At 41.1% G+C, this 20,141-nt stretch overlaps 1 protein-coding gene and 1 long non-coding RNA gene across 4 annotated transcripts in view; one reads left to right on the forward strand and one right to left on the reverse strand.

Moving 5' to 3' along the window:
* Nucleotides 1-20,141, reverse strand: part of tmeff2a (transmembrane protein with EGF-like and two follistatin-like domains 2a) — a 100,932-nt gene that overhangs the window by 4,854 nt on the left and 75,937 nt on the right. The window contains exons 6-8 of the mRNA XM_077579427.1: nt 7,767-7,915; nt 1,653-1,700; nt 501-609 (exon numbers count right to left, since the gene is read on the reverse strand). Coding sequence (XP_077435553.1) covers nt 501-609; nt 1,653-1,700; nt 7,767-7,915 — 306 coding nt within the window. The remainder of the gene's footprint in view (nt 1-500; nt 610-1,652; nt 1,701-7,766; nt 7,916-20,141) is intronic.
* LOC144060178 (uncharacterized) overlaps nt 7,814-20,141 on the forward strand; it is a 95,485-nt gene continuing 83,157 nt past the window's right edge. For 2 of the 3 annotated variants that reach the window (XR_013295863.1, XR_013295864.1), the window contains exon 1: nt 7,814-7,930. This is a non-coding gene — a long non-coding RNA (uncharacterized LOC144060178). The remainder of the gene's footprint in view (nt 7,931-20,141) is intronic. The other variant, XR_013295865.1, reaches the window with a different exon arrangement.

A 20,141-nucleotide genomic window follows, 5' to 3' on the forward strand; every position in this document is an offset into this window, starting at 1 on the left:
GCTTGGCTACTGACCCAAGACTTTTGAACGTGTGGATTGCAAATTCTTTTTTTGTGTCAGCAGCGACGCCGACGTCAGCGGCATCAACAACGCGGCGGCCAATAATTGCTTGTTGAAGACGGGACGACACCACATTATTGTCCCTCCGATACAACATTAGCCATTCTGTGTAATGTCGTTACATAATGCAGAGAGTCATTACATTCACTCTCAACTGTTTTCATTGTCTATTTACATGAGCACAACCGTTTTGTTTTTCTTTTCTCTTTAGGATTAATCAAATCTCTTATCTTGCAATTCCCATATGCGTCCTAAAATTGACTACTGCAAAATGGCACAAGCGGCAGACGACGCAATGCTGCTGTGAAGGACAAATAGGCGGCCGCTCTTCTTTTTGCGACACGGACCTTCCACATAGCCACAACGTGTTGTTAGTTAGTGTGTGTGTGTGTGTGTGTGTGTGTGTGTGTGTGTGTGTGTGTGTGTGTGTGAGTGTGTACCTGCATGAGGGCTGGGCAGGTATGCTGGGGAACTGACACTCTCCATGTACGCAATAGTTCTTGTACAGATCTGGACAGGGGGTGTACAGGCCATCTGCCTGCCCGTTTCCTGACAAGAGAAAATGCAAAGCGGGGCATGAAACACACAAATGTGTTCATAACACCCGACCATCCATCCATCCATCCATTCATTCATCCACTCATCCATCCAACACATGCATTGCACTTGTAGCACCTGGAATGCCTGTCTTGACATGATGGCCATCTCTTTAACTCTTTGACTGCCAGACGTTTTCAGAAAAGGGATGCCGTGGGTGCCAGCCGATTTAAGCATTTTTGACTGATCTTTCAAGGTCCACAGAAAATTATGTGTTTGGACTATGGAAACACACATACTACCAAATGAAAGATTGGACTCCCATCTTTCATCAGAAAAAAAAGTTTGTTTCTACCTTATTCCGTTTTTCAGTAATCAACAATAGAAAATGCTTAGTTTCACCTCTGTTTTGAAACAAACGTCTTTTAACGTCTTTGGCACTCCTCCATAGGATTTCACTAAACGTTATTTAACGTTTTTGGCAGTCAAAGAGTTAACAAACATGCACTGGAACACCTGTTTGTGCTCGTCATGCATGTGCAATGAATATGTAACGTTTGTATGCTGCGCACGCTGTGTGTGTAGGACATATGGAACATGTAACACAGGTGTAGCATGTGCAATGCGTGTTTAACGTGTAATGCATGCTGTGGGTGTAACACATGCAACGCATGCATTACAAGTGCAACGTCTGTAATGTGTAACATGTTGATCGCGTATGTGAGGCATTTTTAAAAACTGTTAAGTCTCTTCATGCACATGTAATGGACATGTAACATTTGCGTAATGCTTGTTACGTGTTTTGTACATATGGAACACATTCAACGCAGGTGTAGCACATGTGCAATGCATGTTTAACAAATGTAATACATATGACGCATGTAATGCAAAACACATGTAACATGTGTAATGCATGTAACACGCATGTAACACATGTTATGAATTTCATGCTTCATGCATATGTAACTTATGTCACACAGGTAAAACCCATTCTTAACATGTGTCATAACACGTGTATTGCACATGACATTGTGGCATGTAATGTCTGCACTTACCTGTGATGTCGGTGGGTGCGAAATGTCCATCTGCGCCTTTGTTCCCATCTGGAAAAAGGCCAGAGAGAGACATTGATCCGAGGCCAAAACCTTTCACCCGGCCATTAGGAGATCCGCGTTTGAACAAAATCCACAGTGGCAAGTCAAGAAAATTCAATGTGATTTCAGCTCTTCAAAAGTGCGCAGGAGCCAAACGCACCTGCCACTTAATGCATATAAATGTGCACATTGTATTCGACTGGAAAAGTGGCCACCATCTCTTTTTTTTTCTTCTCCATTATACTGTACAAAGGTGGAAAAGAGAGCAGTCTGGAGGTACAGAAGATAAGAGAGAATTGTTATTTTTTGTTGGTGCTGCTTGGAAAATTGCTTCACTTCACAATAGCAAAAAAAAAAAGCCCCTTCCCACTCATTATCACCAGCAGTTTGTGTTCCCACTGTGACTTTGCCAACGTCTTTTCTGCACTTTTGCAGTCATGGAGAGAAAAAAAGAAAGCAAGAAATGTGTTGGCTGATTCAAGTTCGGGATTATTTATTTACGCTCGTAATATCAGACTCAAATTGTGTCTTTCTATGACATCCGTTTAAGATGACTAAGATTGCTTGGTCAAGATGTCGGCCCGTTTTGGTGTTTGGATCCACTGCGTGCGCTGCATTGCTTTATTGATCCTTAGAAAGGCACAACCAATACAAGAAACATGAAACATGTGAACGACAATGACCAACAGGGGAACACAGAACGGGAAGACTGGCAGGTCGTCATTCAGCGCCCCAAGTTTCTTGGATGAAAAAAAAAGAAAGAAAGGAGAGGAAGTTAACCAAAACTCAATCTCTGTTCCTCTTAAGGGGGAGGGGGCACAGTATGAACATGGAAAAACTTCTGTCGTGTAAATGTGCCTCTATTTAGAGTGGGATCAAATAAAGAAATGAAAAAAAAAAAAGTCGCTCAGGGGTTGAGAAACAAATTCACGGCATTGTTTGGCGACTTGTTTGAATTGGGCTAAAACGACGAGTTGTAGGATCATTTTGAGGAATCGCAATGAAAAGTCGGGCGCGAGGGCCTGTTCATCGCCATTTGCAGCTTTAATTACAAGTTTTGCCCGATTCGAATTTCTGGCTGTCCCGAGTGAGGCGAAGTCATTTGTTTCTCTTGCCACTTCTCCAGATTGAAACAAATTGCATAAAGTACACCGCCATCAATCTGCTTATTCTGTCCCAAAGCGGGTCGCGTATGTGGCAAGCCCGCCGTCTCTTCTGGTCCCAAAGCAAGTTAGGACTGATTGCGTTGTCCCCAATTACTTCTTCAAGCTCTCGTCTGGAATCTGCAATCAATTGTCCCTAAGTGCCCCGCCGAGGCGACACGTCCGTTCGCACATGAAAAGGCAACGTTGTGATTTCAGCACCTTTGCTGAATTGTGACAGCGGCTGATGCGCTTTCTGCACACACGACGGCACCTTGCGCCAATTCCAACCGGCGCGTAAGTGAGTGAGCCGGAATGCAGACAAATTCCAATGCGGCAGGAAAATAAACAAAACAAGACCATCACATCTTTATCTTCAGCCACATGGATTAGCAGGGAAAAAAAAGAAATGAGTCACTTTATGGGTTTTAAGCAGGCTGATTAATAAAATATCTCCGTGCCTGGAACATTAACAAACAAACACTGAATCCAAATGGAAGACATTAGACTAAAAGGTAATTAACATTGCGTAATGCTGTGACTATACGCCGGCTAACTGTATGTTGGGGGCGGCAGATTATCTTTGCAAACGTTCCCGTAATGTGATTAGAGCAAACGTGTTGTCAATGCGGACGGAAGGTGCAGTAGCTGCGAGGCGGGCGAGGCGGGCGAGGTGGGCGAGGCGGGCGAGGCGGGAGTCTTTAGCTGCTTTTCTTCACTTCACCCATCGAGGCTACCGCGTTAAGATAGAAATGATCATTCCAACCTACCAAATACATGCAAAATACTCAAAATAAAATAATCATTTCCATCAGGACTCGACCGATGCCGGCATTTGGCAGAAAAGAGTTTAGATGAGCGATTATTTGCTTGGAACTTTTTTGGTCCTTGAAAGCCAGCAACAAATTTTTTTTCTCCTGCTCTGGCGAGCTCTGTTCCTTGTGTCCTCTAAATGTCTTTCCTCTAAATCAGCGCTGTCCAAACTTTTCCCGTGGACAGCTGCATACAGAGAAATCGAAGGATGCAGGGGTCACGTTGACATTATTGTTGATCATATTGTTATTTATTAAACATGCTAAAACCACTCAATCAAATCTTAATCTATTATAATTATTTTTGTTGTTGTTTTTTATTTTTATAGCTATTTTTAACACCTGTTGAAGATAAGGCAAACTATTTGGGACTCTTCTTTTTTCATTTTTTTTTTCATTTTTTAAATTATAAACAATAATAATAATAATACATTGGGATGATTCATGATTTTGGGGCGCCCCACAAACCTGTCTCCCACTAGAAAACTGTAGATATGCCCCCGCCCTGAGCAGATGTCCACATTCAGAATCAAAGCAAGTGTAATCGGTATTAAGATGACAAAAAAAGCAGTGTCTACTTAATAATAATAATACGTTTATTTTGTATAGCGATTTTCAAGGCACTTAGACACTTCACAGAAAGTCCCAAAAAGATCGAGGACGTTAATAAAATCAGTACAAAAAAAGCTTAAAAAAAAAGTCCAAAACATAGAATTATTACAATAATAAAAAACTAAACCTTCATAATATTAAACATTAGACATTAAAAGCGACTTTGAACAGATCGATTTTGAGTTCTTTTTTGAAAGGGGAGAGGTCAGGGCAGGCATGGATTGAAGATCTTACTCTACTTAGTTTATCATTAATGTGATATGTTCACAAATCAGAACTTGATGCAGGCTGCAGAAAGTGGTGGAAAACGTTTTTGCTTCTGAAACAGAAATATCGATATTTATTTATTCATTTAACGAAAAAGAGAAATGCGGTTGAAATTGTTTTGTTTTCATACCTATAAAAGATGTACAAGTCAAATTGATCAGTTGTCGGGTGTGTCACAGCCGCTTCAAATTCAATTTTTTTTTTTTATACATGCTCTAAAGGTCCCCGGGCCATAGTTTGGACATCACTGCTTTCAAGGCCCTGCGATTAACCGGTGACCAGTCCAGGTTGTATTTGGCTTCACTTGCCAAAAAATCATGTGGGGGGGGCGGGGCCCAGGGGCCCAATGAAGAAGACAAAATGATGGCTGAACGTTGTTTTTACAATCTCCGAGTCCATCGGCAGATTGTGCTCGGTCACGCTGACTATTTGATGAAATCTTCCCGCACAGCAGTTGCCGCTTGACGGCATCCACTCATTTTTGTGACGCCGACATGTTTTTCAAGTTGGCAGCAGAACCCGCAGGAGGCTCTGGGGTATACCATGTTTTTTTTCTCCGCATCTTTTGTAATAGGCTTGCGAGGGAAAAAGATGTATTTTGAAGGGCAACTTTCAATGAGAATTCACGCGTTGCATCCGTCTCACAAATGCGTGTCGCCAACAGATGGTGCTTGTTATTGAGTCGCTGTTCCACTTGAGGGGTTCAAGGAATCTTAACTTCTCGATCACAATGGACACTTTGTCGACGTATAAAAAGCTGACAGGAATTTAGGAGCATCTCATAAATGGGCGAGCTTCGGTTCGATTTGGCTTCTGATAAGCGGCACATATTGTGCAATACATGGACACGCCGGGCAATGTGACACGTTCTTGACTGACTTCTTGTCTGTTTCTTTGCTGGAATTAAAGTCGCTTTGTTGGAGAGAAAAAAAATCGCTAGAACAATCAGACAAATCACTCAATATAGGAAGCACCTCGACTCCTCTTTTGCCTCTCTCGTGTAAGCGCTCGACATCAGCTGCAACGCTGGATAAATATTTAATCGAGTACAATTGGTGGGCAAAAAAAGTTGTATTAAAGACAAAAGGGAGGAACACTTTCATTGATAAATGTGATTTAAAACCAAGGTTATTTTACTAGTTATCGAAAACTAACGAAAAAACAAAACGATTTCAATAACGAAATAAAATAAAGATGAAAACGCTTTTTAAAAAACGAAAACTAACTGAAACTTTACAAAGCTAACTAACTATAATTATAACAAAAATCTCCTTCGTTTTAGTCTTTGGTACCGTTATTAATTTAAGCATATTATTTGTTTCAATATTAACCGGTATAAATACGTTTGAAAGTGTGTCACACAGAAGTGATGTCATCGAGCAGCAGCCAATAGAAAAGCACCTTCAGATGACGGCAATTTTGCCTGCTTGACTTTTGGCTGCGATGGCTCGACTCGCCTGCTTTTTCATTTAACACGTCAGAAATCCAACGTTAGGTAAGAAATGCCATATATTTATGGTACACTTATAATTAACAAAAAAAATAAAATTAATACTGAAACTAACTAAAACCATATTAACACTAAGCATTGTTTAAATAACTAAAACTCATAAAAACTAACAGAACCACCCTGATAACTAATTACAACTAACTAAATGTAAAAAAAACTAAACTCAAAACAAAAAGAGTAACTAAAAATAAGTAAATAACTCAAGTAAGGGGACAATTTTCATTTGTTGTTTTTTGAAATTATTAACCATAAATGTAAGAAAAAATGGGGGGAACTCAAAATTTCAAGTTGCCAAACTTCAAACTAGATATTTTCAGTTTTGCTGACTTTCCCACATTTCACATCTACAACTTGCTAGCTTTGTGTTGCGCTAACAAATGTTGCGATAATGCCAATAATTTATCAACTTAAATGACCGTTTGAGCACCCAAAAATACAATTTGTATTTGTAAGTGTTGAAAATAGCTCAAGATCAAATCTCTCAATTCTCTTTAGACAAATTGTTACGTTAGATACATTGGAGTAGGCGGCTTTTGTTAAAACCTATTTCAGCCTCAAATGTGTAGATTCATTTCTGCCCATTACCCTCTTTAATCTTTTTTTTTTTTTTTTTAAATTCATCACTCATGGCTCTTAAAGTTTTTTTTTTTTTTAAAGAAGGAAAGTGATGCTGAAAGTCTTTTCTTGTCTGGGCCTTTTCACGAGCGCAGACTTTGATGGGCTGTGCTCGCTGTGCAGACATCTGCGTCTGTCTAACCCAGTGCTTCTCAATTATTTTTTGTTATCGCCACTCCAGGAAGAAGAAAATATTTTGCGCCCCCCCCCCCCAACTCTCTGACGCAACTATAAATAGTATCATTTGTCTGTGAAATTGTTGCAAGTACACCTGTGCAGAGGAGCGAATACTTGCGCTCTCCCTGGCAATGAGAGCGCCACTGCCACCTACTGTAGTGGATGCGCAATTACACTTTATTCTTGCGTGGCAAAGCAAACACGTTCACGAGGGTCACACGCGCCCCCACTGGCAGACTGATTTGACTCTAACTAAATACAGTGTAATGAAATATTTTCTGTATCTCATGAAATTAGCGATTGAAGACAATTTTGGGGCGATGCTGTCGAATGATTGTTCTTGAGCGATGCTGCACTTTTGATTTCTTTAAACTAGAGCTGTCAAAATGAATCGCTTTCAATAATTGAGTGATCGTTTGGAGCCATTTTGCTATTTAAAAGGGTCCAAATCCTCTGATTTTAGCATATCAACAGCTCACTGATTTCTGTAGTCCTTGATGAAAGAAGACTGATTTTCAAACATTTGTTTTTACTTTGGAAAACAATGACTGAACCGGTAACATAGTACAACATCAATTCCCCTTTTTATGAAGTACGAAATAAACACATATCACTGGTTACTAAACAGTAATCAGGAAAAGAAAATGCTTAATGCAAAATTAAAATGAATCGACTGAATAATTGATAGATTCTAAAAATACTCAATAGGGCCAATCATTAAGGCGATGTGAAGATTCCGGCCCACAGCGACGATATACTGCTTGTAATTGGGATTTAACGAGAAATGTTTGATGGAACGTTCCATTTTCAATTCAAACCCCCGACAAGTAGCAGACCGAATTCCCCCAAAAAATGACTCATCATTTTTTGGGGGAAAAAAACACAGAAGACTGAAATAATTGGTGACATGTTGGAATGTGGCTCCAATATTGAGTCTGACCTTGGCAGTGTCCCAAGTGCTTGACCTCGATGCGTTCCTGCTTCTGACAGGAGGCCTCCTTCACCTGGCAGGGGTTGTCATAGGAACGGCCATCGGAGGCGCACACCGGATTGAAGCTGATGTGGGAACAGTCGATGTTGCACACGCACCTGCAACAAAAACAGGTCAGTTGCACAACTGCTGCTTGTGTCACAATAATGCATGGACAGCATCCGCGAGATGCCGACTCAAAAGGACTGAAGGGTTAATGGTGGTTAGAAAAAAAAAAAAAATGCACTCGATGGAAAAGACACATTCAATCTTTTACACGGCGAGGATATCGGGGCCGTGCGTTGTCATCCCGTTGAAATTCAAATTCAGTTTGACACAATAGCCAAATAGATGAAACTTTGCACACAAAAAAATAGACAGGCTGCACAGAAGGCTGCTCCGATAAAAGAGCGTCACAATAGAAACAAAGAGATAAGAAAACGGCACATTTGGCTGCGTCTTGAAAACAACCCCGAATCCAATAAAAAAAAGTACTAACTTGGCTGCTGATAACATCGTAGCATTAGCATGCCATTATCCCAAAGAGTTTGTTTAGCATCTCCTTACGTCCTTCCACGCCTGACACTATCTTGATGAAGCTCAACGAGTATAATGCACACGCCGGCCGCAGTGGGCGGGCTGCCTTTCCGGTGGTGGCGCCGGCGCCATCAATTGTGTCACCTGCGGCAACCATCCAACTGCTGATGGTGACGTTCAAAAGTACCAAGTACAGTTACAGATACTTGTGTACACTAAAAAGTCCAAAAAATAAATCAAGCCTGTTTTGAAAAAGTCATCACTAGAAAATACAGATGAGTGATCAGAAAATGACTTTTAAGCATATCTAGAAAAAAAAGTGTAAATGTTTAACACTCTTGCAACCTTCTTATCACTTTTGATCCAATAATTTAAACCACCATAAAATGATTATAAATTGAATTTGTATCCAAGATACTTCTAAGTTACTTTTCTGACTGCCTAAAAACTTAATATCTCAATATATTTGTTTTATGCAGCTAAAAGGAGCCAAGGGTCCAAATAACCCCAAAAGAACACTGACATGTACATGTCAACCATCTTTCTTGTATATGTTGACCACCCTTATTAAGACAAGCAAAAAAAAGGTCCATACTCTGTACAACTCTAACTCCTTTGCTCCCAAAAATGTATAAATATGTTCTATTTTAAATATTACCTTATCCCCAAAGACGTATTTATATGTTTTTTTATGCTAGGTCATACAGAAGGCTTTGATGCAGCCTCATAACTGAAGAGAATGCTTGAAGCAATGGTAGTTATTACAAAAACGGCCAGCAGGTGGCAGCAGAGTATAAGAGATCAAGCAGGGGCATGTTGCAAAAAGCTCTTTCCCCCACTGTTTTAAACAGATTTGTGAATAATGATAAAACTATATTCTAATGTTAATTGCTGCAAAACGGAAATGGATGCAAATATACTTTTTCTTCCTGATGAAAAAAAAGACTCTAATCTTTCTTTTGGTAGGTTCCATGTTTTTATAGCAACAGAACACAATATTCTGTGGGTCTTGCAAAATCAGTCCAAATCCAGTAAAACAGCCGGGAGCGAAGGGGGTTGCTTCAGTGAAAAGGGCTGCGAGTGAACGAGTTAACTATTCCCCATGAAGTTATTTTTTTTTTTTAAATTGATTCATTTGACCCGTAACAAAAAAGGAGCGTTTATTAAATAAAAAAAAGAGAGACATGTTTGTAATAAAGACCTTTTTTTCCTGTTAAAGAACATCCTACAAGGTTTTAATTAGCAGGCTTTAACATTCTATGTTGTACTAAAATTCCCACGAGACAGACTAATTCAATTTGTCATTTTTTAATTTAGTCCTTATAGGCAATTGCATATTAACGTGCACTTTATGCAACTAAATGTTTGCTTCCCTACACATTTGAATAAAGAACTCAAATGGCTTCTTCTCAGCCTCGGGCACTCGGCGCATCCGTGCTCGTCTTCTCTGCATACAATTTTGCTTTCTCACCAAATGGGAGACAATTGCTTCAAGGTTTTCACCCAGTGACAACATTGATAATGTAGAATTTTTTGCAGGTCTTAATCCTCTCATGTAATAATAATAATAATAATAATAATAATAATGGTCCTGGCTCAATTTGACCTGAGGTTCTTCTCATTATTTAAAAAATGTCAGAGCTGAAAATAATCCTCAAGAACATTCTTCACATCATCATCGTCCACGAAACATTTCAAATAATGCTTAATGCATACATCATGCGTCAACATGCTTCTATAAATAAATATATTCAAGTAAGAGTACTGTTACTTTAGAATCATACACGTCAAAGTAAAAATGCGTTGATTTGATTTCATCTGTACTTGAGTCACTTTTTATTCATTTTTCAAATCAACGCTTTTCACGTCAACTACACAAGAATATAAAATGGGAAAGTGCAAATTACTGAAAGCACAATAGATTTCATTTGTATAGAAAAAACAAAAAACAAATTTAAGTGTAATTCGGCCTCAAGAAATAGTGTACAATTAACTTTTGTTGCTGTTTCCACTCATGAAACAGCACAATAGGCGGGACGAGGCATGTTACATAACTGTTCTTTTCTCTGATGTTTTGACCCACTTCCATGGAAATTAAACACTTGGTGTGCAGTCATGTGACTGCTTGGCTTCATTTGATTGGTCAAATGGAGCCAAACGTCAGTAGCAGTTCCATTGGTTAGTACAAGCAATAATAGAGGAATCAAAAAAAAAATTGCTTTGAAAAAAACAAGTTAATTCCACTCATTTAAGTTTGATACTGAAAAACTACTGTCTTGTTGTTATTATTATTATTATTATTATTATTATTTTTGACTTGGGTTCATGTGGAGTAGCACAGTGAGCTAGTGGATCGCTCATCCGTCTCACAGTTCAGAGGTTCTAGCTTTGAATCTCAGCTCCACTGTGGAATTTGCCTATTTTTCCTGCCTTCCAAAAACATGCGTCTCAGCTTCATTGAGGACAAAATTGTCCCAAAGTGTAAATGCTGCAGTTGAACTCCAGTCCAGGGTGTACCCAGCAAGTCTGGCAAAATTTGCTCCAGCTCACCTCTGACCTCAATCAGGACAAAAAATGACAAGAAAATGTGCCAATTTGACAAGCTAACAGGAAGCTTATCAACAACACCTCCACGATGAAGTGTGTGCAATAAACACACATTGAGCGTGCACATTTGCGTGTACACAAGCGCACGCGGTGTGGCCCGCCGTTGGGTGTCAGCTTTTATTAGGACTAACTTAGCAGATAACCTCCCCCAGGCAGATGCCAGACACTGTAATTATAAATCTGTCATTATTCTCAGTCTTTTCATTTTCTCCCGGCTCTCGCTAAAGCGCCAACATTCGGCTGTCTTACAAGCGCAACACACACACACACACACACACACACACACACACACACGCACACACAGACAAATATCCCCAGGCAGGCACCTTCACAATCGGCCTTGATGATACAGCTCATGCTGATGTTGATTGAAATGCCGTGCAGCAAAGGATGGCAGGATCGCCTTGCGATGATGGATCAGTGCAAGTCAAGAAAAGCAGAATTGCTGCGGTTTTCTTACGCGTCTCGCAGATAATAAGCAAGTCCCCCCCCCATCCCACCCCCAAAGACCCCCTCTGCAGAAAACACCACTGTTTCCAGTTAGCTTACGTGTACAGGCGTACAGCCCCAACGTCATTTTAAAAAATATACAGACGCTCCCCTACTTACGAACATTCGAGTTGCGAACAACGGTACATACGAACATTTCTGCGCGTACAGTATGTCGAAAAATGTTCGGAAAGAAATGCTGTAAGTTCGATTTTGTATTGCGCGTAGTGCTTCTTTCCGCCGCTAATACCGACGATTGGCGCTGTGAGAGCTCAGTGGAGGCTGAGCAACGTGGCGAGGAGGAGGAGGAAGAAAACGCCGGTCCCCATGAAGCAGGAAATAACTTTTGAAGCCGATTCCAGCGACGACGAAGAATCTCTCATGATATAAAATCCTCCTCTTCCTCCTCCTCCATCATCTCCTTAAGCATTGAGTACATCTTCCAAAAGTAAGTTCAACTTCATTTTATTTATCTTATTATATACATGTACATACTGTGTGTGTGTGTCTCGCTCTCTCTCTCTAACATACGTAGTACAGTACAGTACTGTACGTATTCTCTCCATTTTATTAAAAGTTTTTGTTCAGTACAAACCAATGCAGGTTACTTGTACAAGCCTTAAACATACTTATATAAACCTTCAATATACTTATATAGGCTTTAAACATAAATTATAATACAAAATATAGCACCGAAGCAACTTACGAACAAATTCACCTTACGAACGATCGTCCGGAACGTAACTCGTTCGTAAGGTGGGGAGCGTCTGTACCCAAAATAAATAAATAATATGTCTCTTTTAAACATCTTCAACATAGTGATGATGGATGAACAGATGATTCTGCTCAAAGCATCATTTGCGATTACAAAAAATATATATATAAAAAAAAGTCCAAATCCTTAAACTGAGTATCAAAATCTAATGGTGTTGTACGAGCGTGGAGGCAGAAGTAGTCAAATCTGAAGCACGGGAGATAAAGTGGTTGCCATGGTGTCAAGAATATATAATGAACATATATAAAAGAGATTCCGTCTCAAATTAGCCCCAAGACAGGATTTGGGATTCCGGCGCGTTTATCGTCCAAATCTCCGAGAGCGAGCGAGTGTGAAACACGACGCCTCCGAGCTCTCGCTCAGAATGTCCGTCCGTCCGTCCGTCCGTCCGTCTTCTTCCCGAGAGGCGGCGGTTGGTCAGCGGCTGATGTCTGGCCTACATACATTTTTAATGGCCACTCTCACTTTCCCTACAACAGGCACTAGAGCACCAGACTGCATTGCGTCAACACATCCTAATGCTTCTTGCACACACAAACACGCACGCTCGCTGGAGAAATGTGTGCAACACACACCTCGGTCTTGTGGGGTGAGGCTGTTTTTTTGGTTTTTTTTTGGGTTCGCACACACACACACACCAGGGAGAAACAAAGCACTACATGGAAGTTAATGGTGTGTGTGAACGCGTGTGAACGTGTGTGAACTTGTGTACACGGCGGTCCAGGTGTGTGTTTGTGTGTGTGTGTGAGACATGTCTCTGAGGAGAGGGTCTTAGCAGGATGTGTTGTATTGATTAGTTGCCTACGATTATTTCACTCCCATCAAAGCAAGCTCCCAACCTCCCCCAACCCCCTGCCCCCCCCCCCCCCCCCAGACTGTCTGCTGGCTTCAGATCGTAAAAGCCACTTTATTCGCGGACTGGGCCGCCCAAAAGTATTTTTTCCCCCCCTCCAGCTGGATGGCGAAACGTGACATATATCGGTATTTGTCTCAAAAGTGGAACATTGCCAAGTTAAAAAGCAGACGTTTGAATTGCTTGTGTACGAATAGACGGTCTGCGGAGTTACCCTGGCCATCCTTCAAGTGCGAAATTAAAGAACCAAGTCACAATTCACATACATGGTTGTGTTGAGTTACGCGTGACCCGACTTACGAGTTTGAGATAGCAGCCTGATTTGTTTGCTTTGACTTGCGAGTGTAAATTTGCGATACGAAGACTGTTTGGAGGCAGGGAACTCAACTCAATTCTCTTGACAATTAATGGCACTTTGGCAGACAGTGAACAGTTCAGTAAATAAAAAAAAATTAAAAATCAAGGCTAACCCTTGATTTGTTTTGATTTTTGTAATAGAAAGAAAAAAAAATCACCTTTTGTCATATTTGATAAAACTGTCAGTACAACCTTGCAATAGTACTTAAATGGTGGCGCTACCAAGCGTTTTTCAATTGTGCAATTCTAGCTCTTCTTTTGATACAAAATAAAGTTGCACACTGATGAAGACTGTGTTCATCTTTAGCAAATAATCATTCATTAATTTTCTACGTTGTTTGTCCCCATTATAATTATGGCTTGACCTGGAACCCTATCCCAGCCAGCTCTCGGTGAGAGAAGTGGGGTACCCCCCGGAGTGGTTGCCAGTCAATCGCAGTCATTATTTTTTCTCTAACTCAAAAGACAGAAAAAGCCGTTGGAAAACTATTCAGGTCAGTCAAGTGCTGAAGGCTCTCTGCTGCTGGTGCAACATTGAATTGCCTTTGTGCTTTTCTTTTCAAATTCTTTTGGCAATGACGGCACAAAAAGGGCGCCTTTGACAACCTCTCCAGCTATTTTCGGAACGTCTGAACTAGCCCACGCTCCCGAAGCAAGAATCCCCAAGCTTCACTGTACATTCACCAAACGCTCCTTCTCGAAAAGCAGACCTCTTTGTGTGTAATTACAGTTTAACGCCACAAATGGACCTAAATGGCTTTTCACTATTGATCCTTGAGGTAAATTGTTCATTTTTGCTTACGGCCGGTCCCCGGAGTGGAGTGCTCGTCTGACAGGGGGCTGCATGCATACAAGGATAGTGCCGAAAGCTCATCGCAACCAACATCTAGATCAGACTTGCCCGATCCTGGTCCTGCAGGTTTGCGATGTTTCCGTCCTCCAACACACCTGATTCATATAATCAGCTCATCAGCAACCCTGATAATGATCTTGAAAACCTGCAGGACTCCGGCCCTCGAGGACCAGGACTGGGGAAGATGGTCAAACTCAAAGGGGTGGGGGTCCGGTTGTTCTCAACGCGGATTAAATTAACCCTACAAAAAAAGTAATATCGTTACATTACAGTCTACTGCAGTGGTGGGCAAACTCGGTCCTCGGGGGCTGGAGTCCTGCAGGTCTTGGATGTTTCTTTTCTCCAACACAGCTGGAATATGCTCAGTTCATCAGTAAGCTCTGATAACGAGCCTGTTGATTGGAATCAGCTTGTGTCGGAAGAGGGAAACCTCCAAAACCTGCAGGACTTTGTGCCCTGAAGACCGAGTTTGCCCATCCCTGGTCTACTGTGTTCAAATGATCACGTGTACAGGACTTAAGTTGATTAAATATTTGAGTTGGAGTATCTCGGATCTTTTGGGATCACCGATGGAAATCTCTGACAGGTTTAATGATAACTTTTCATGACCGTTACTTTTGTATGAAGTTGTTGTACATTATGAAGCAAGTCACAGTTTTCAGGCTTAAAGGGGGAAAAAGTTTTTTCCTGTCGGTGAAAAGAACAGAGAAGTCTGATCCCACGCGGAGGAACAAAAACACTGTCAAATTCAAGGAACTCATCGTACTGCAAAATGTTGCGCTAATGTTTCTGTGACTCAGACGGCAAACTCAGACAGCTTCATTCACTTCAAACCGCATTAAGGAACGTTTCTCTCCGGCAAATGTATCATATTAAGAGAGCAGCTGTTAAAAAGCCACTAATGGGCAGCAAGCAGCTATTTGAAGCTGTTGGTGCCTCTGGAGTGTCAAGAACGTCTCCAGTGCCGGAATAATGAGCAGGCAGGCCACTTTAGGGTGCCTGAGGGTGTCAAAGTGACCTCTGCAAAAGATGTGGACTTCCTAACTTACCATCTCCTGCCTTCGTATATAAAACGACGGACCTTACTCTGCACAGTAAAATAATGATCACGCAACAACGCACCATCCTACGCTGCCTATATCACTGAAGTTTTAGCTTCAAACTCACTCATCCCCTGACCTCAACCATACTGAGGATCTTTAGAACATCTTTAAAATGAGCATCCATAAGGGAGATACTGGTATTTCTTTGTGAGGCAATTCCTGAACCCTCAAACAAGATGCAGGCAGAAACTATCTATGAACTTAAAAAGTTCAACAGATGAGAGTTGTCGAATTTATGAAAGAGGAACTTTAACATGTAACTTGTTTAACCTCTGAGTTTTACAGTATGAAATGAGAGAAATACTGCAAGGAAACTAACAATGTTTTCAGTTCTATACATGTATTATTTTTTCAAACAGTTGTGCGTAGTCATTTTTAAACATAACCGTGAAATGAGGCCGGTATCAGATAGATATCCATACCCGGAGGTGGCAAATCCAGGTCCAGACAGGAAAAACCCTGCCACAGTTTGGCTTTAGCCACAGGTGCTCCCAGTCAAGCTTTTTTCCGGTTGAGTAGACACAAACAGAACTGTTGCAGGGTTTTTATTTTCTGTACCTGGATTTGCCACTTCTGGCCTCGGTCCTCAAGGGCCAGAGTCCTGCAGGTTTTGGAGGTTTCCCTCTTCCAGCAAGGCTTATGCATAGCTTGCTCATGAGCTGATCAAACATCAGCTGTGTTGGAGGAAGGGAAACATCCACAACCTGCAGGACTCCGGCCCTCGAGGACCGAGTTTGACCACCCCTGTTCTAAAAATAAATACTATAGACTTGCTATGAGGCTGCTAACTAGCATGGCTAACAGATGATGTTTTTTTACCCAAACATTTCAAAATCATACATATTAGAGCTGTAATTGCAACAGCATGACACTGTGGAACCGCACTACCGTCAGAATATAATACCGGCCCATATCTACCCTGGACTGGTCACAAGTCAAACACAAGGCACAAGTAGACAAACCAGTCACACCAACATTCACACCGGCTTCACTTTTGACGTTCTAATAATAATTTAATCAAATTCCTTTCTTCCTTAATTTCTTTGATTGAGCTCAATACGTTTGAGATTTGAATTCACTGGAGGCCTGTCAACGTTGCATTCGTCAGCGTCTTTGTCTTGTCAGAATCAAAATGGGCCTGATTTTGGGTTCATTTCACAACTGTCTCGCAGGGATGAAATACTAACTGAGCTAAATATAGCTCTGATAGAACTAGGGCAAAATAAGTTGTCAGAAAAGTGTCCCCAGGCTATCCATCCATCCATTTCGGCTGCTTATCTGGCATCGGGTCGCACTGCCAGCCGTCTTTTGCTGAGGGAAGGCAATCCAATCATCCCAAATGTCTACAGGTGCAGGCGGGAAAAATGGGTCACCTGCAGGCTGTTTCTGTCCTATACTGCTCACTGCCGTCATTACAAACCATCAAGCGCACAATAGATTGATCCCTGGTATGCCTTCCGAAGATGATTTGACACAAGTCTCACTTCTTTATTTTTTGGGAGCACCACTGCCAATCTGAGATCATGCGGATAAATGCGATCAACTGTCTGCCACCGTGTAGTTTGAAACCTGGACTGGGCTTGCATTTCCATCGCAGGATAAAAAGCCGTGTATGTAAAGAGGGACATTATACCCCCAAGGTCTAAAACCTGGTACACACTTTCGGATAGTCGGACTGATTTTGAGCCCTCTTCCGACTAAAGTCAGCAAATGTTCCTTGGAAGTCTCTTCAAAAGACAAGCGGATCTCAGGAGACACAGCAGACTCAGATGGACTCGGACTCAAACCGGGTAACTGATGACTACCTTTCGGGTCCTGGCCAAGTACACAGAACATCATGTTGATATTTTGTGTCAATTACTGTAGATTTGCGTGATTGCACATTAATTACCCAACATTCCTATGATCAACTTGTCCAAAAAGTTAATCGTGCTTCTAATGTCTCTGAGCATCCCACTATTGATTACAAGAACACTGACAAAACTCAGCTGATTTCTCAAGACAGTTTGATTGCGCAGGTACTTTGTTACGCGTGCGCGTCTCAAAAGCTTTTACAACTGTTAATTGTTTTTGATCGTTTCAATAAAAACAAGAATGACGCATAAATCCATTGGTGCGGGATCACCCGCTTTGTCATTACAATGATTTCTCTCTACTTGATTGATTAACCAGCAGCTGGTATGATTGGAACCAACTGCTGTCTGATTGGAAGAACCTGCCATTTTAATCAAGATGATTTTGTTTTAATGCACACAAGCACGCCGGACGACTGCTTACTAATGAAAATGACGGGTTCTCGGCTTGGAATTATGTCTGAATATTAAGCACAAATATTCTCAGCGGAAAACATCGGGGCGGTGGTTTTGGGGGACTTTGGGGAAAATGAAGGGCACTTGTGGTTTCCGCATTACAATAAGGTTTACTAAAATACATCCTTTTGATTGTGTCAATCGTGTATTTTATTGTTTTTGTTCTGGATCATGGTCTCGTGTCCGGCGCTACCTTCTCCGTGTACTATTTCAAAAACAACATCACCCAATTAGTTTTTGTTGCAAATGTAATAAACACAAAGATACTGGCTACTTTGTCAGTTGTTTTTGGTGATTTTTCTTTTAACACATACAGCCTTGGTCTTGTCACGGTGTCAATCTCCAAAATTCTTAAGTCTTGTTTTGGTTTCAATGCTGTTTGGTCTCCATAACGGTTGGCGTCGTCTTAACTACAACACTCGCGTATTTTAATGAGGTGCATGATGGTTTGGATTGTCTTTGCTCTTGTGTTAAACACCCACCAAGTGCACCATATGGTGTTGTTTGTTTTGACACCGGACCCTTGTGAATTCTCAATAAACGGCGCATTTGGAATAGTGGGCTGCACTAACAAGAGTTCAGTACATGCAACAAGACTCACGGTGCATTTGATGCCGAGCATTCCGGTTATTCACGGACTCGCGGTGTATTATGTTTCCCTTGCATCAAGCTATTGGATGAGTCATGCTCTCAGGGAAAAAGGCACATTTCCCACCTTCCTCGAATGCAGCATCAGTAGCCTGGTTTATTTCAGTCTCTGTCAGTTTGTTGTTGCTGTCCTGCGTCACATTAATCCCGTCATGTTATGTTTCCTTTTGTTGTGAGTTTATTCCTTGTGTTTCTTTGGTACTGAATCTTGTTTTTTGGATTTATAGTCTAGTGTTTTGATTCGTCACAGTGCCGTGTTTGCCTTTTCATCTTACCCTTCATGTGGGTCCACCTCTTGCTTCACTCCACTTCACAAATCTGCCATTTATGACCGATTGGCTGACACGTTTCAGTTAAAAACATCCACTACTGCGTTGGCACGGGACGCAATTTTGAGTGGTTCTCCAAGTCCGCCAAGACATTTTGAAGGGTGTCACTTGCCCTAAACGCTTGACTTAAATAGCACGCACACATAGAACATTATTCGTGAGAAGCGCAATGTAGGCACCAGAATAGGTCATGTGCTTAAGAAATCAATTGCTCTTTTTGTAAATTTCCTTCTTTATGTGTTGAGTCTTTCATATTTAAACGGTTCAAAATGCTACATGTAATCGCTATGTGTGTAGCCTTCTTTAGATGCAAATACGGAGTTGTCATACTGTCTAGTTCTGGCAAGTATTCAAGCTGAACATCCAGCTAGTGGAGTGTTGCAGACGCATGTTTTGCATGCAGAGCCCTCGGGCTGTTGCCGCTATCGTTTCTCTGCTAATGCACGCGGATTAGTTGATAAATGGCAGCCATTTGGTACTCAAAGAAAAACAAAGACGTCAGAATGTATGGATGCATCCTGGTTGAACTACTTTTCTTTGTGTGAGCCAAATTCATTTTGGCCTGACATTGGCAAGTCCTGTAAGGACGGTAATTGGATTTCCAGAATGAGCGAAACGCTGCTTTCTCTCTGTGCTCCGCAATAGTAATTGAGGTTAAATGAAATGGTCAGCCGTGCACCAAACCTCAGCGGATGTTCAGTGGCGAGAGTGTGCTGAAAAATGAAAATTTCTCATCTAAGATCGTACTCGCCTAAGACCTTCAAATTACAATCCCAAGTGGGAATATTGGCGGCGGATGATGGACGAAGAGCTATAAAAAATGGAGGTCTTTCCATGTTATTAATTAATTCTTTATGAGAAGTAAGTATCACAATTAACTCTTTGACTGCCAGACGTTTTCAGAAAAGGGATGCCGTGGGTGCCAGCCGATTTAAGCATTTTGACTGATCTTTCAAGGTCCACAGAAAATGATGTGTTTGGACTATGGAAACACACGTACTACCAAATGAAAGATTGGACTCTCATCTTTCATCAGAAAAAAAAAGTTGTTTCTACCTTATTCCGTTTTTCAGTAATCAACAATAGAAAATGGTTAGTTTCACCTCTGTTTTGAAACAAACGTCTTTTAACGTCTTTGGTACTCCATAGGATTTTACTAAACGTTATTTAACGTTTTTGGCAGTCAAAGAGTTAAAGTGAACAAAATGTATTATCACAGCAGTGCTAAAAGAATGATAAGTTCGTAAAACAACAACAATCTCTTCTCTCATTGGTCTATACTGTAGACGGGAAGATGTTTTTCTCGTGAGTGATGTGAATAAATGCGAAAAAAATAAATTGGCCTTAGTCGGTACCTGTAATAATTAAATGGATCATCATGTAAATGTTTTCAAGATCATTAAAACCTATTTTAATATCTCACAAAGACAACTCTAAAATGCAGTATCAAAATCATTTTACTCAGTGGCGTAACAGTCCAATGGA

Source organism: Vanacampus margaritifer, chromosome 11 (genome assembly GCF_051991255.1).
Source record: "Vanacampus margaritifer isolate UIUO_Vmar chromosome 11, RoL_Vmar_1.0, whole genome shotgun sequence".
NCBI classification, from domain to species: domain Eukaryota; kingdom Metazoa; phylum Chordata; class Actinopteri; order Syngnathiformes; family Syngnathidae; genus Vanacampus; species Vanacampus margaritifer.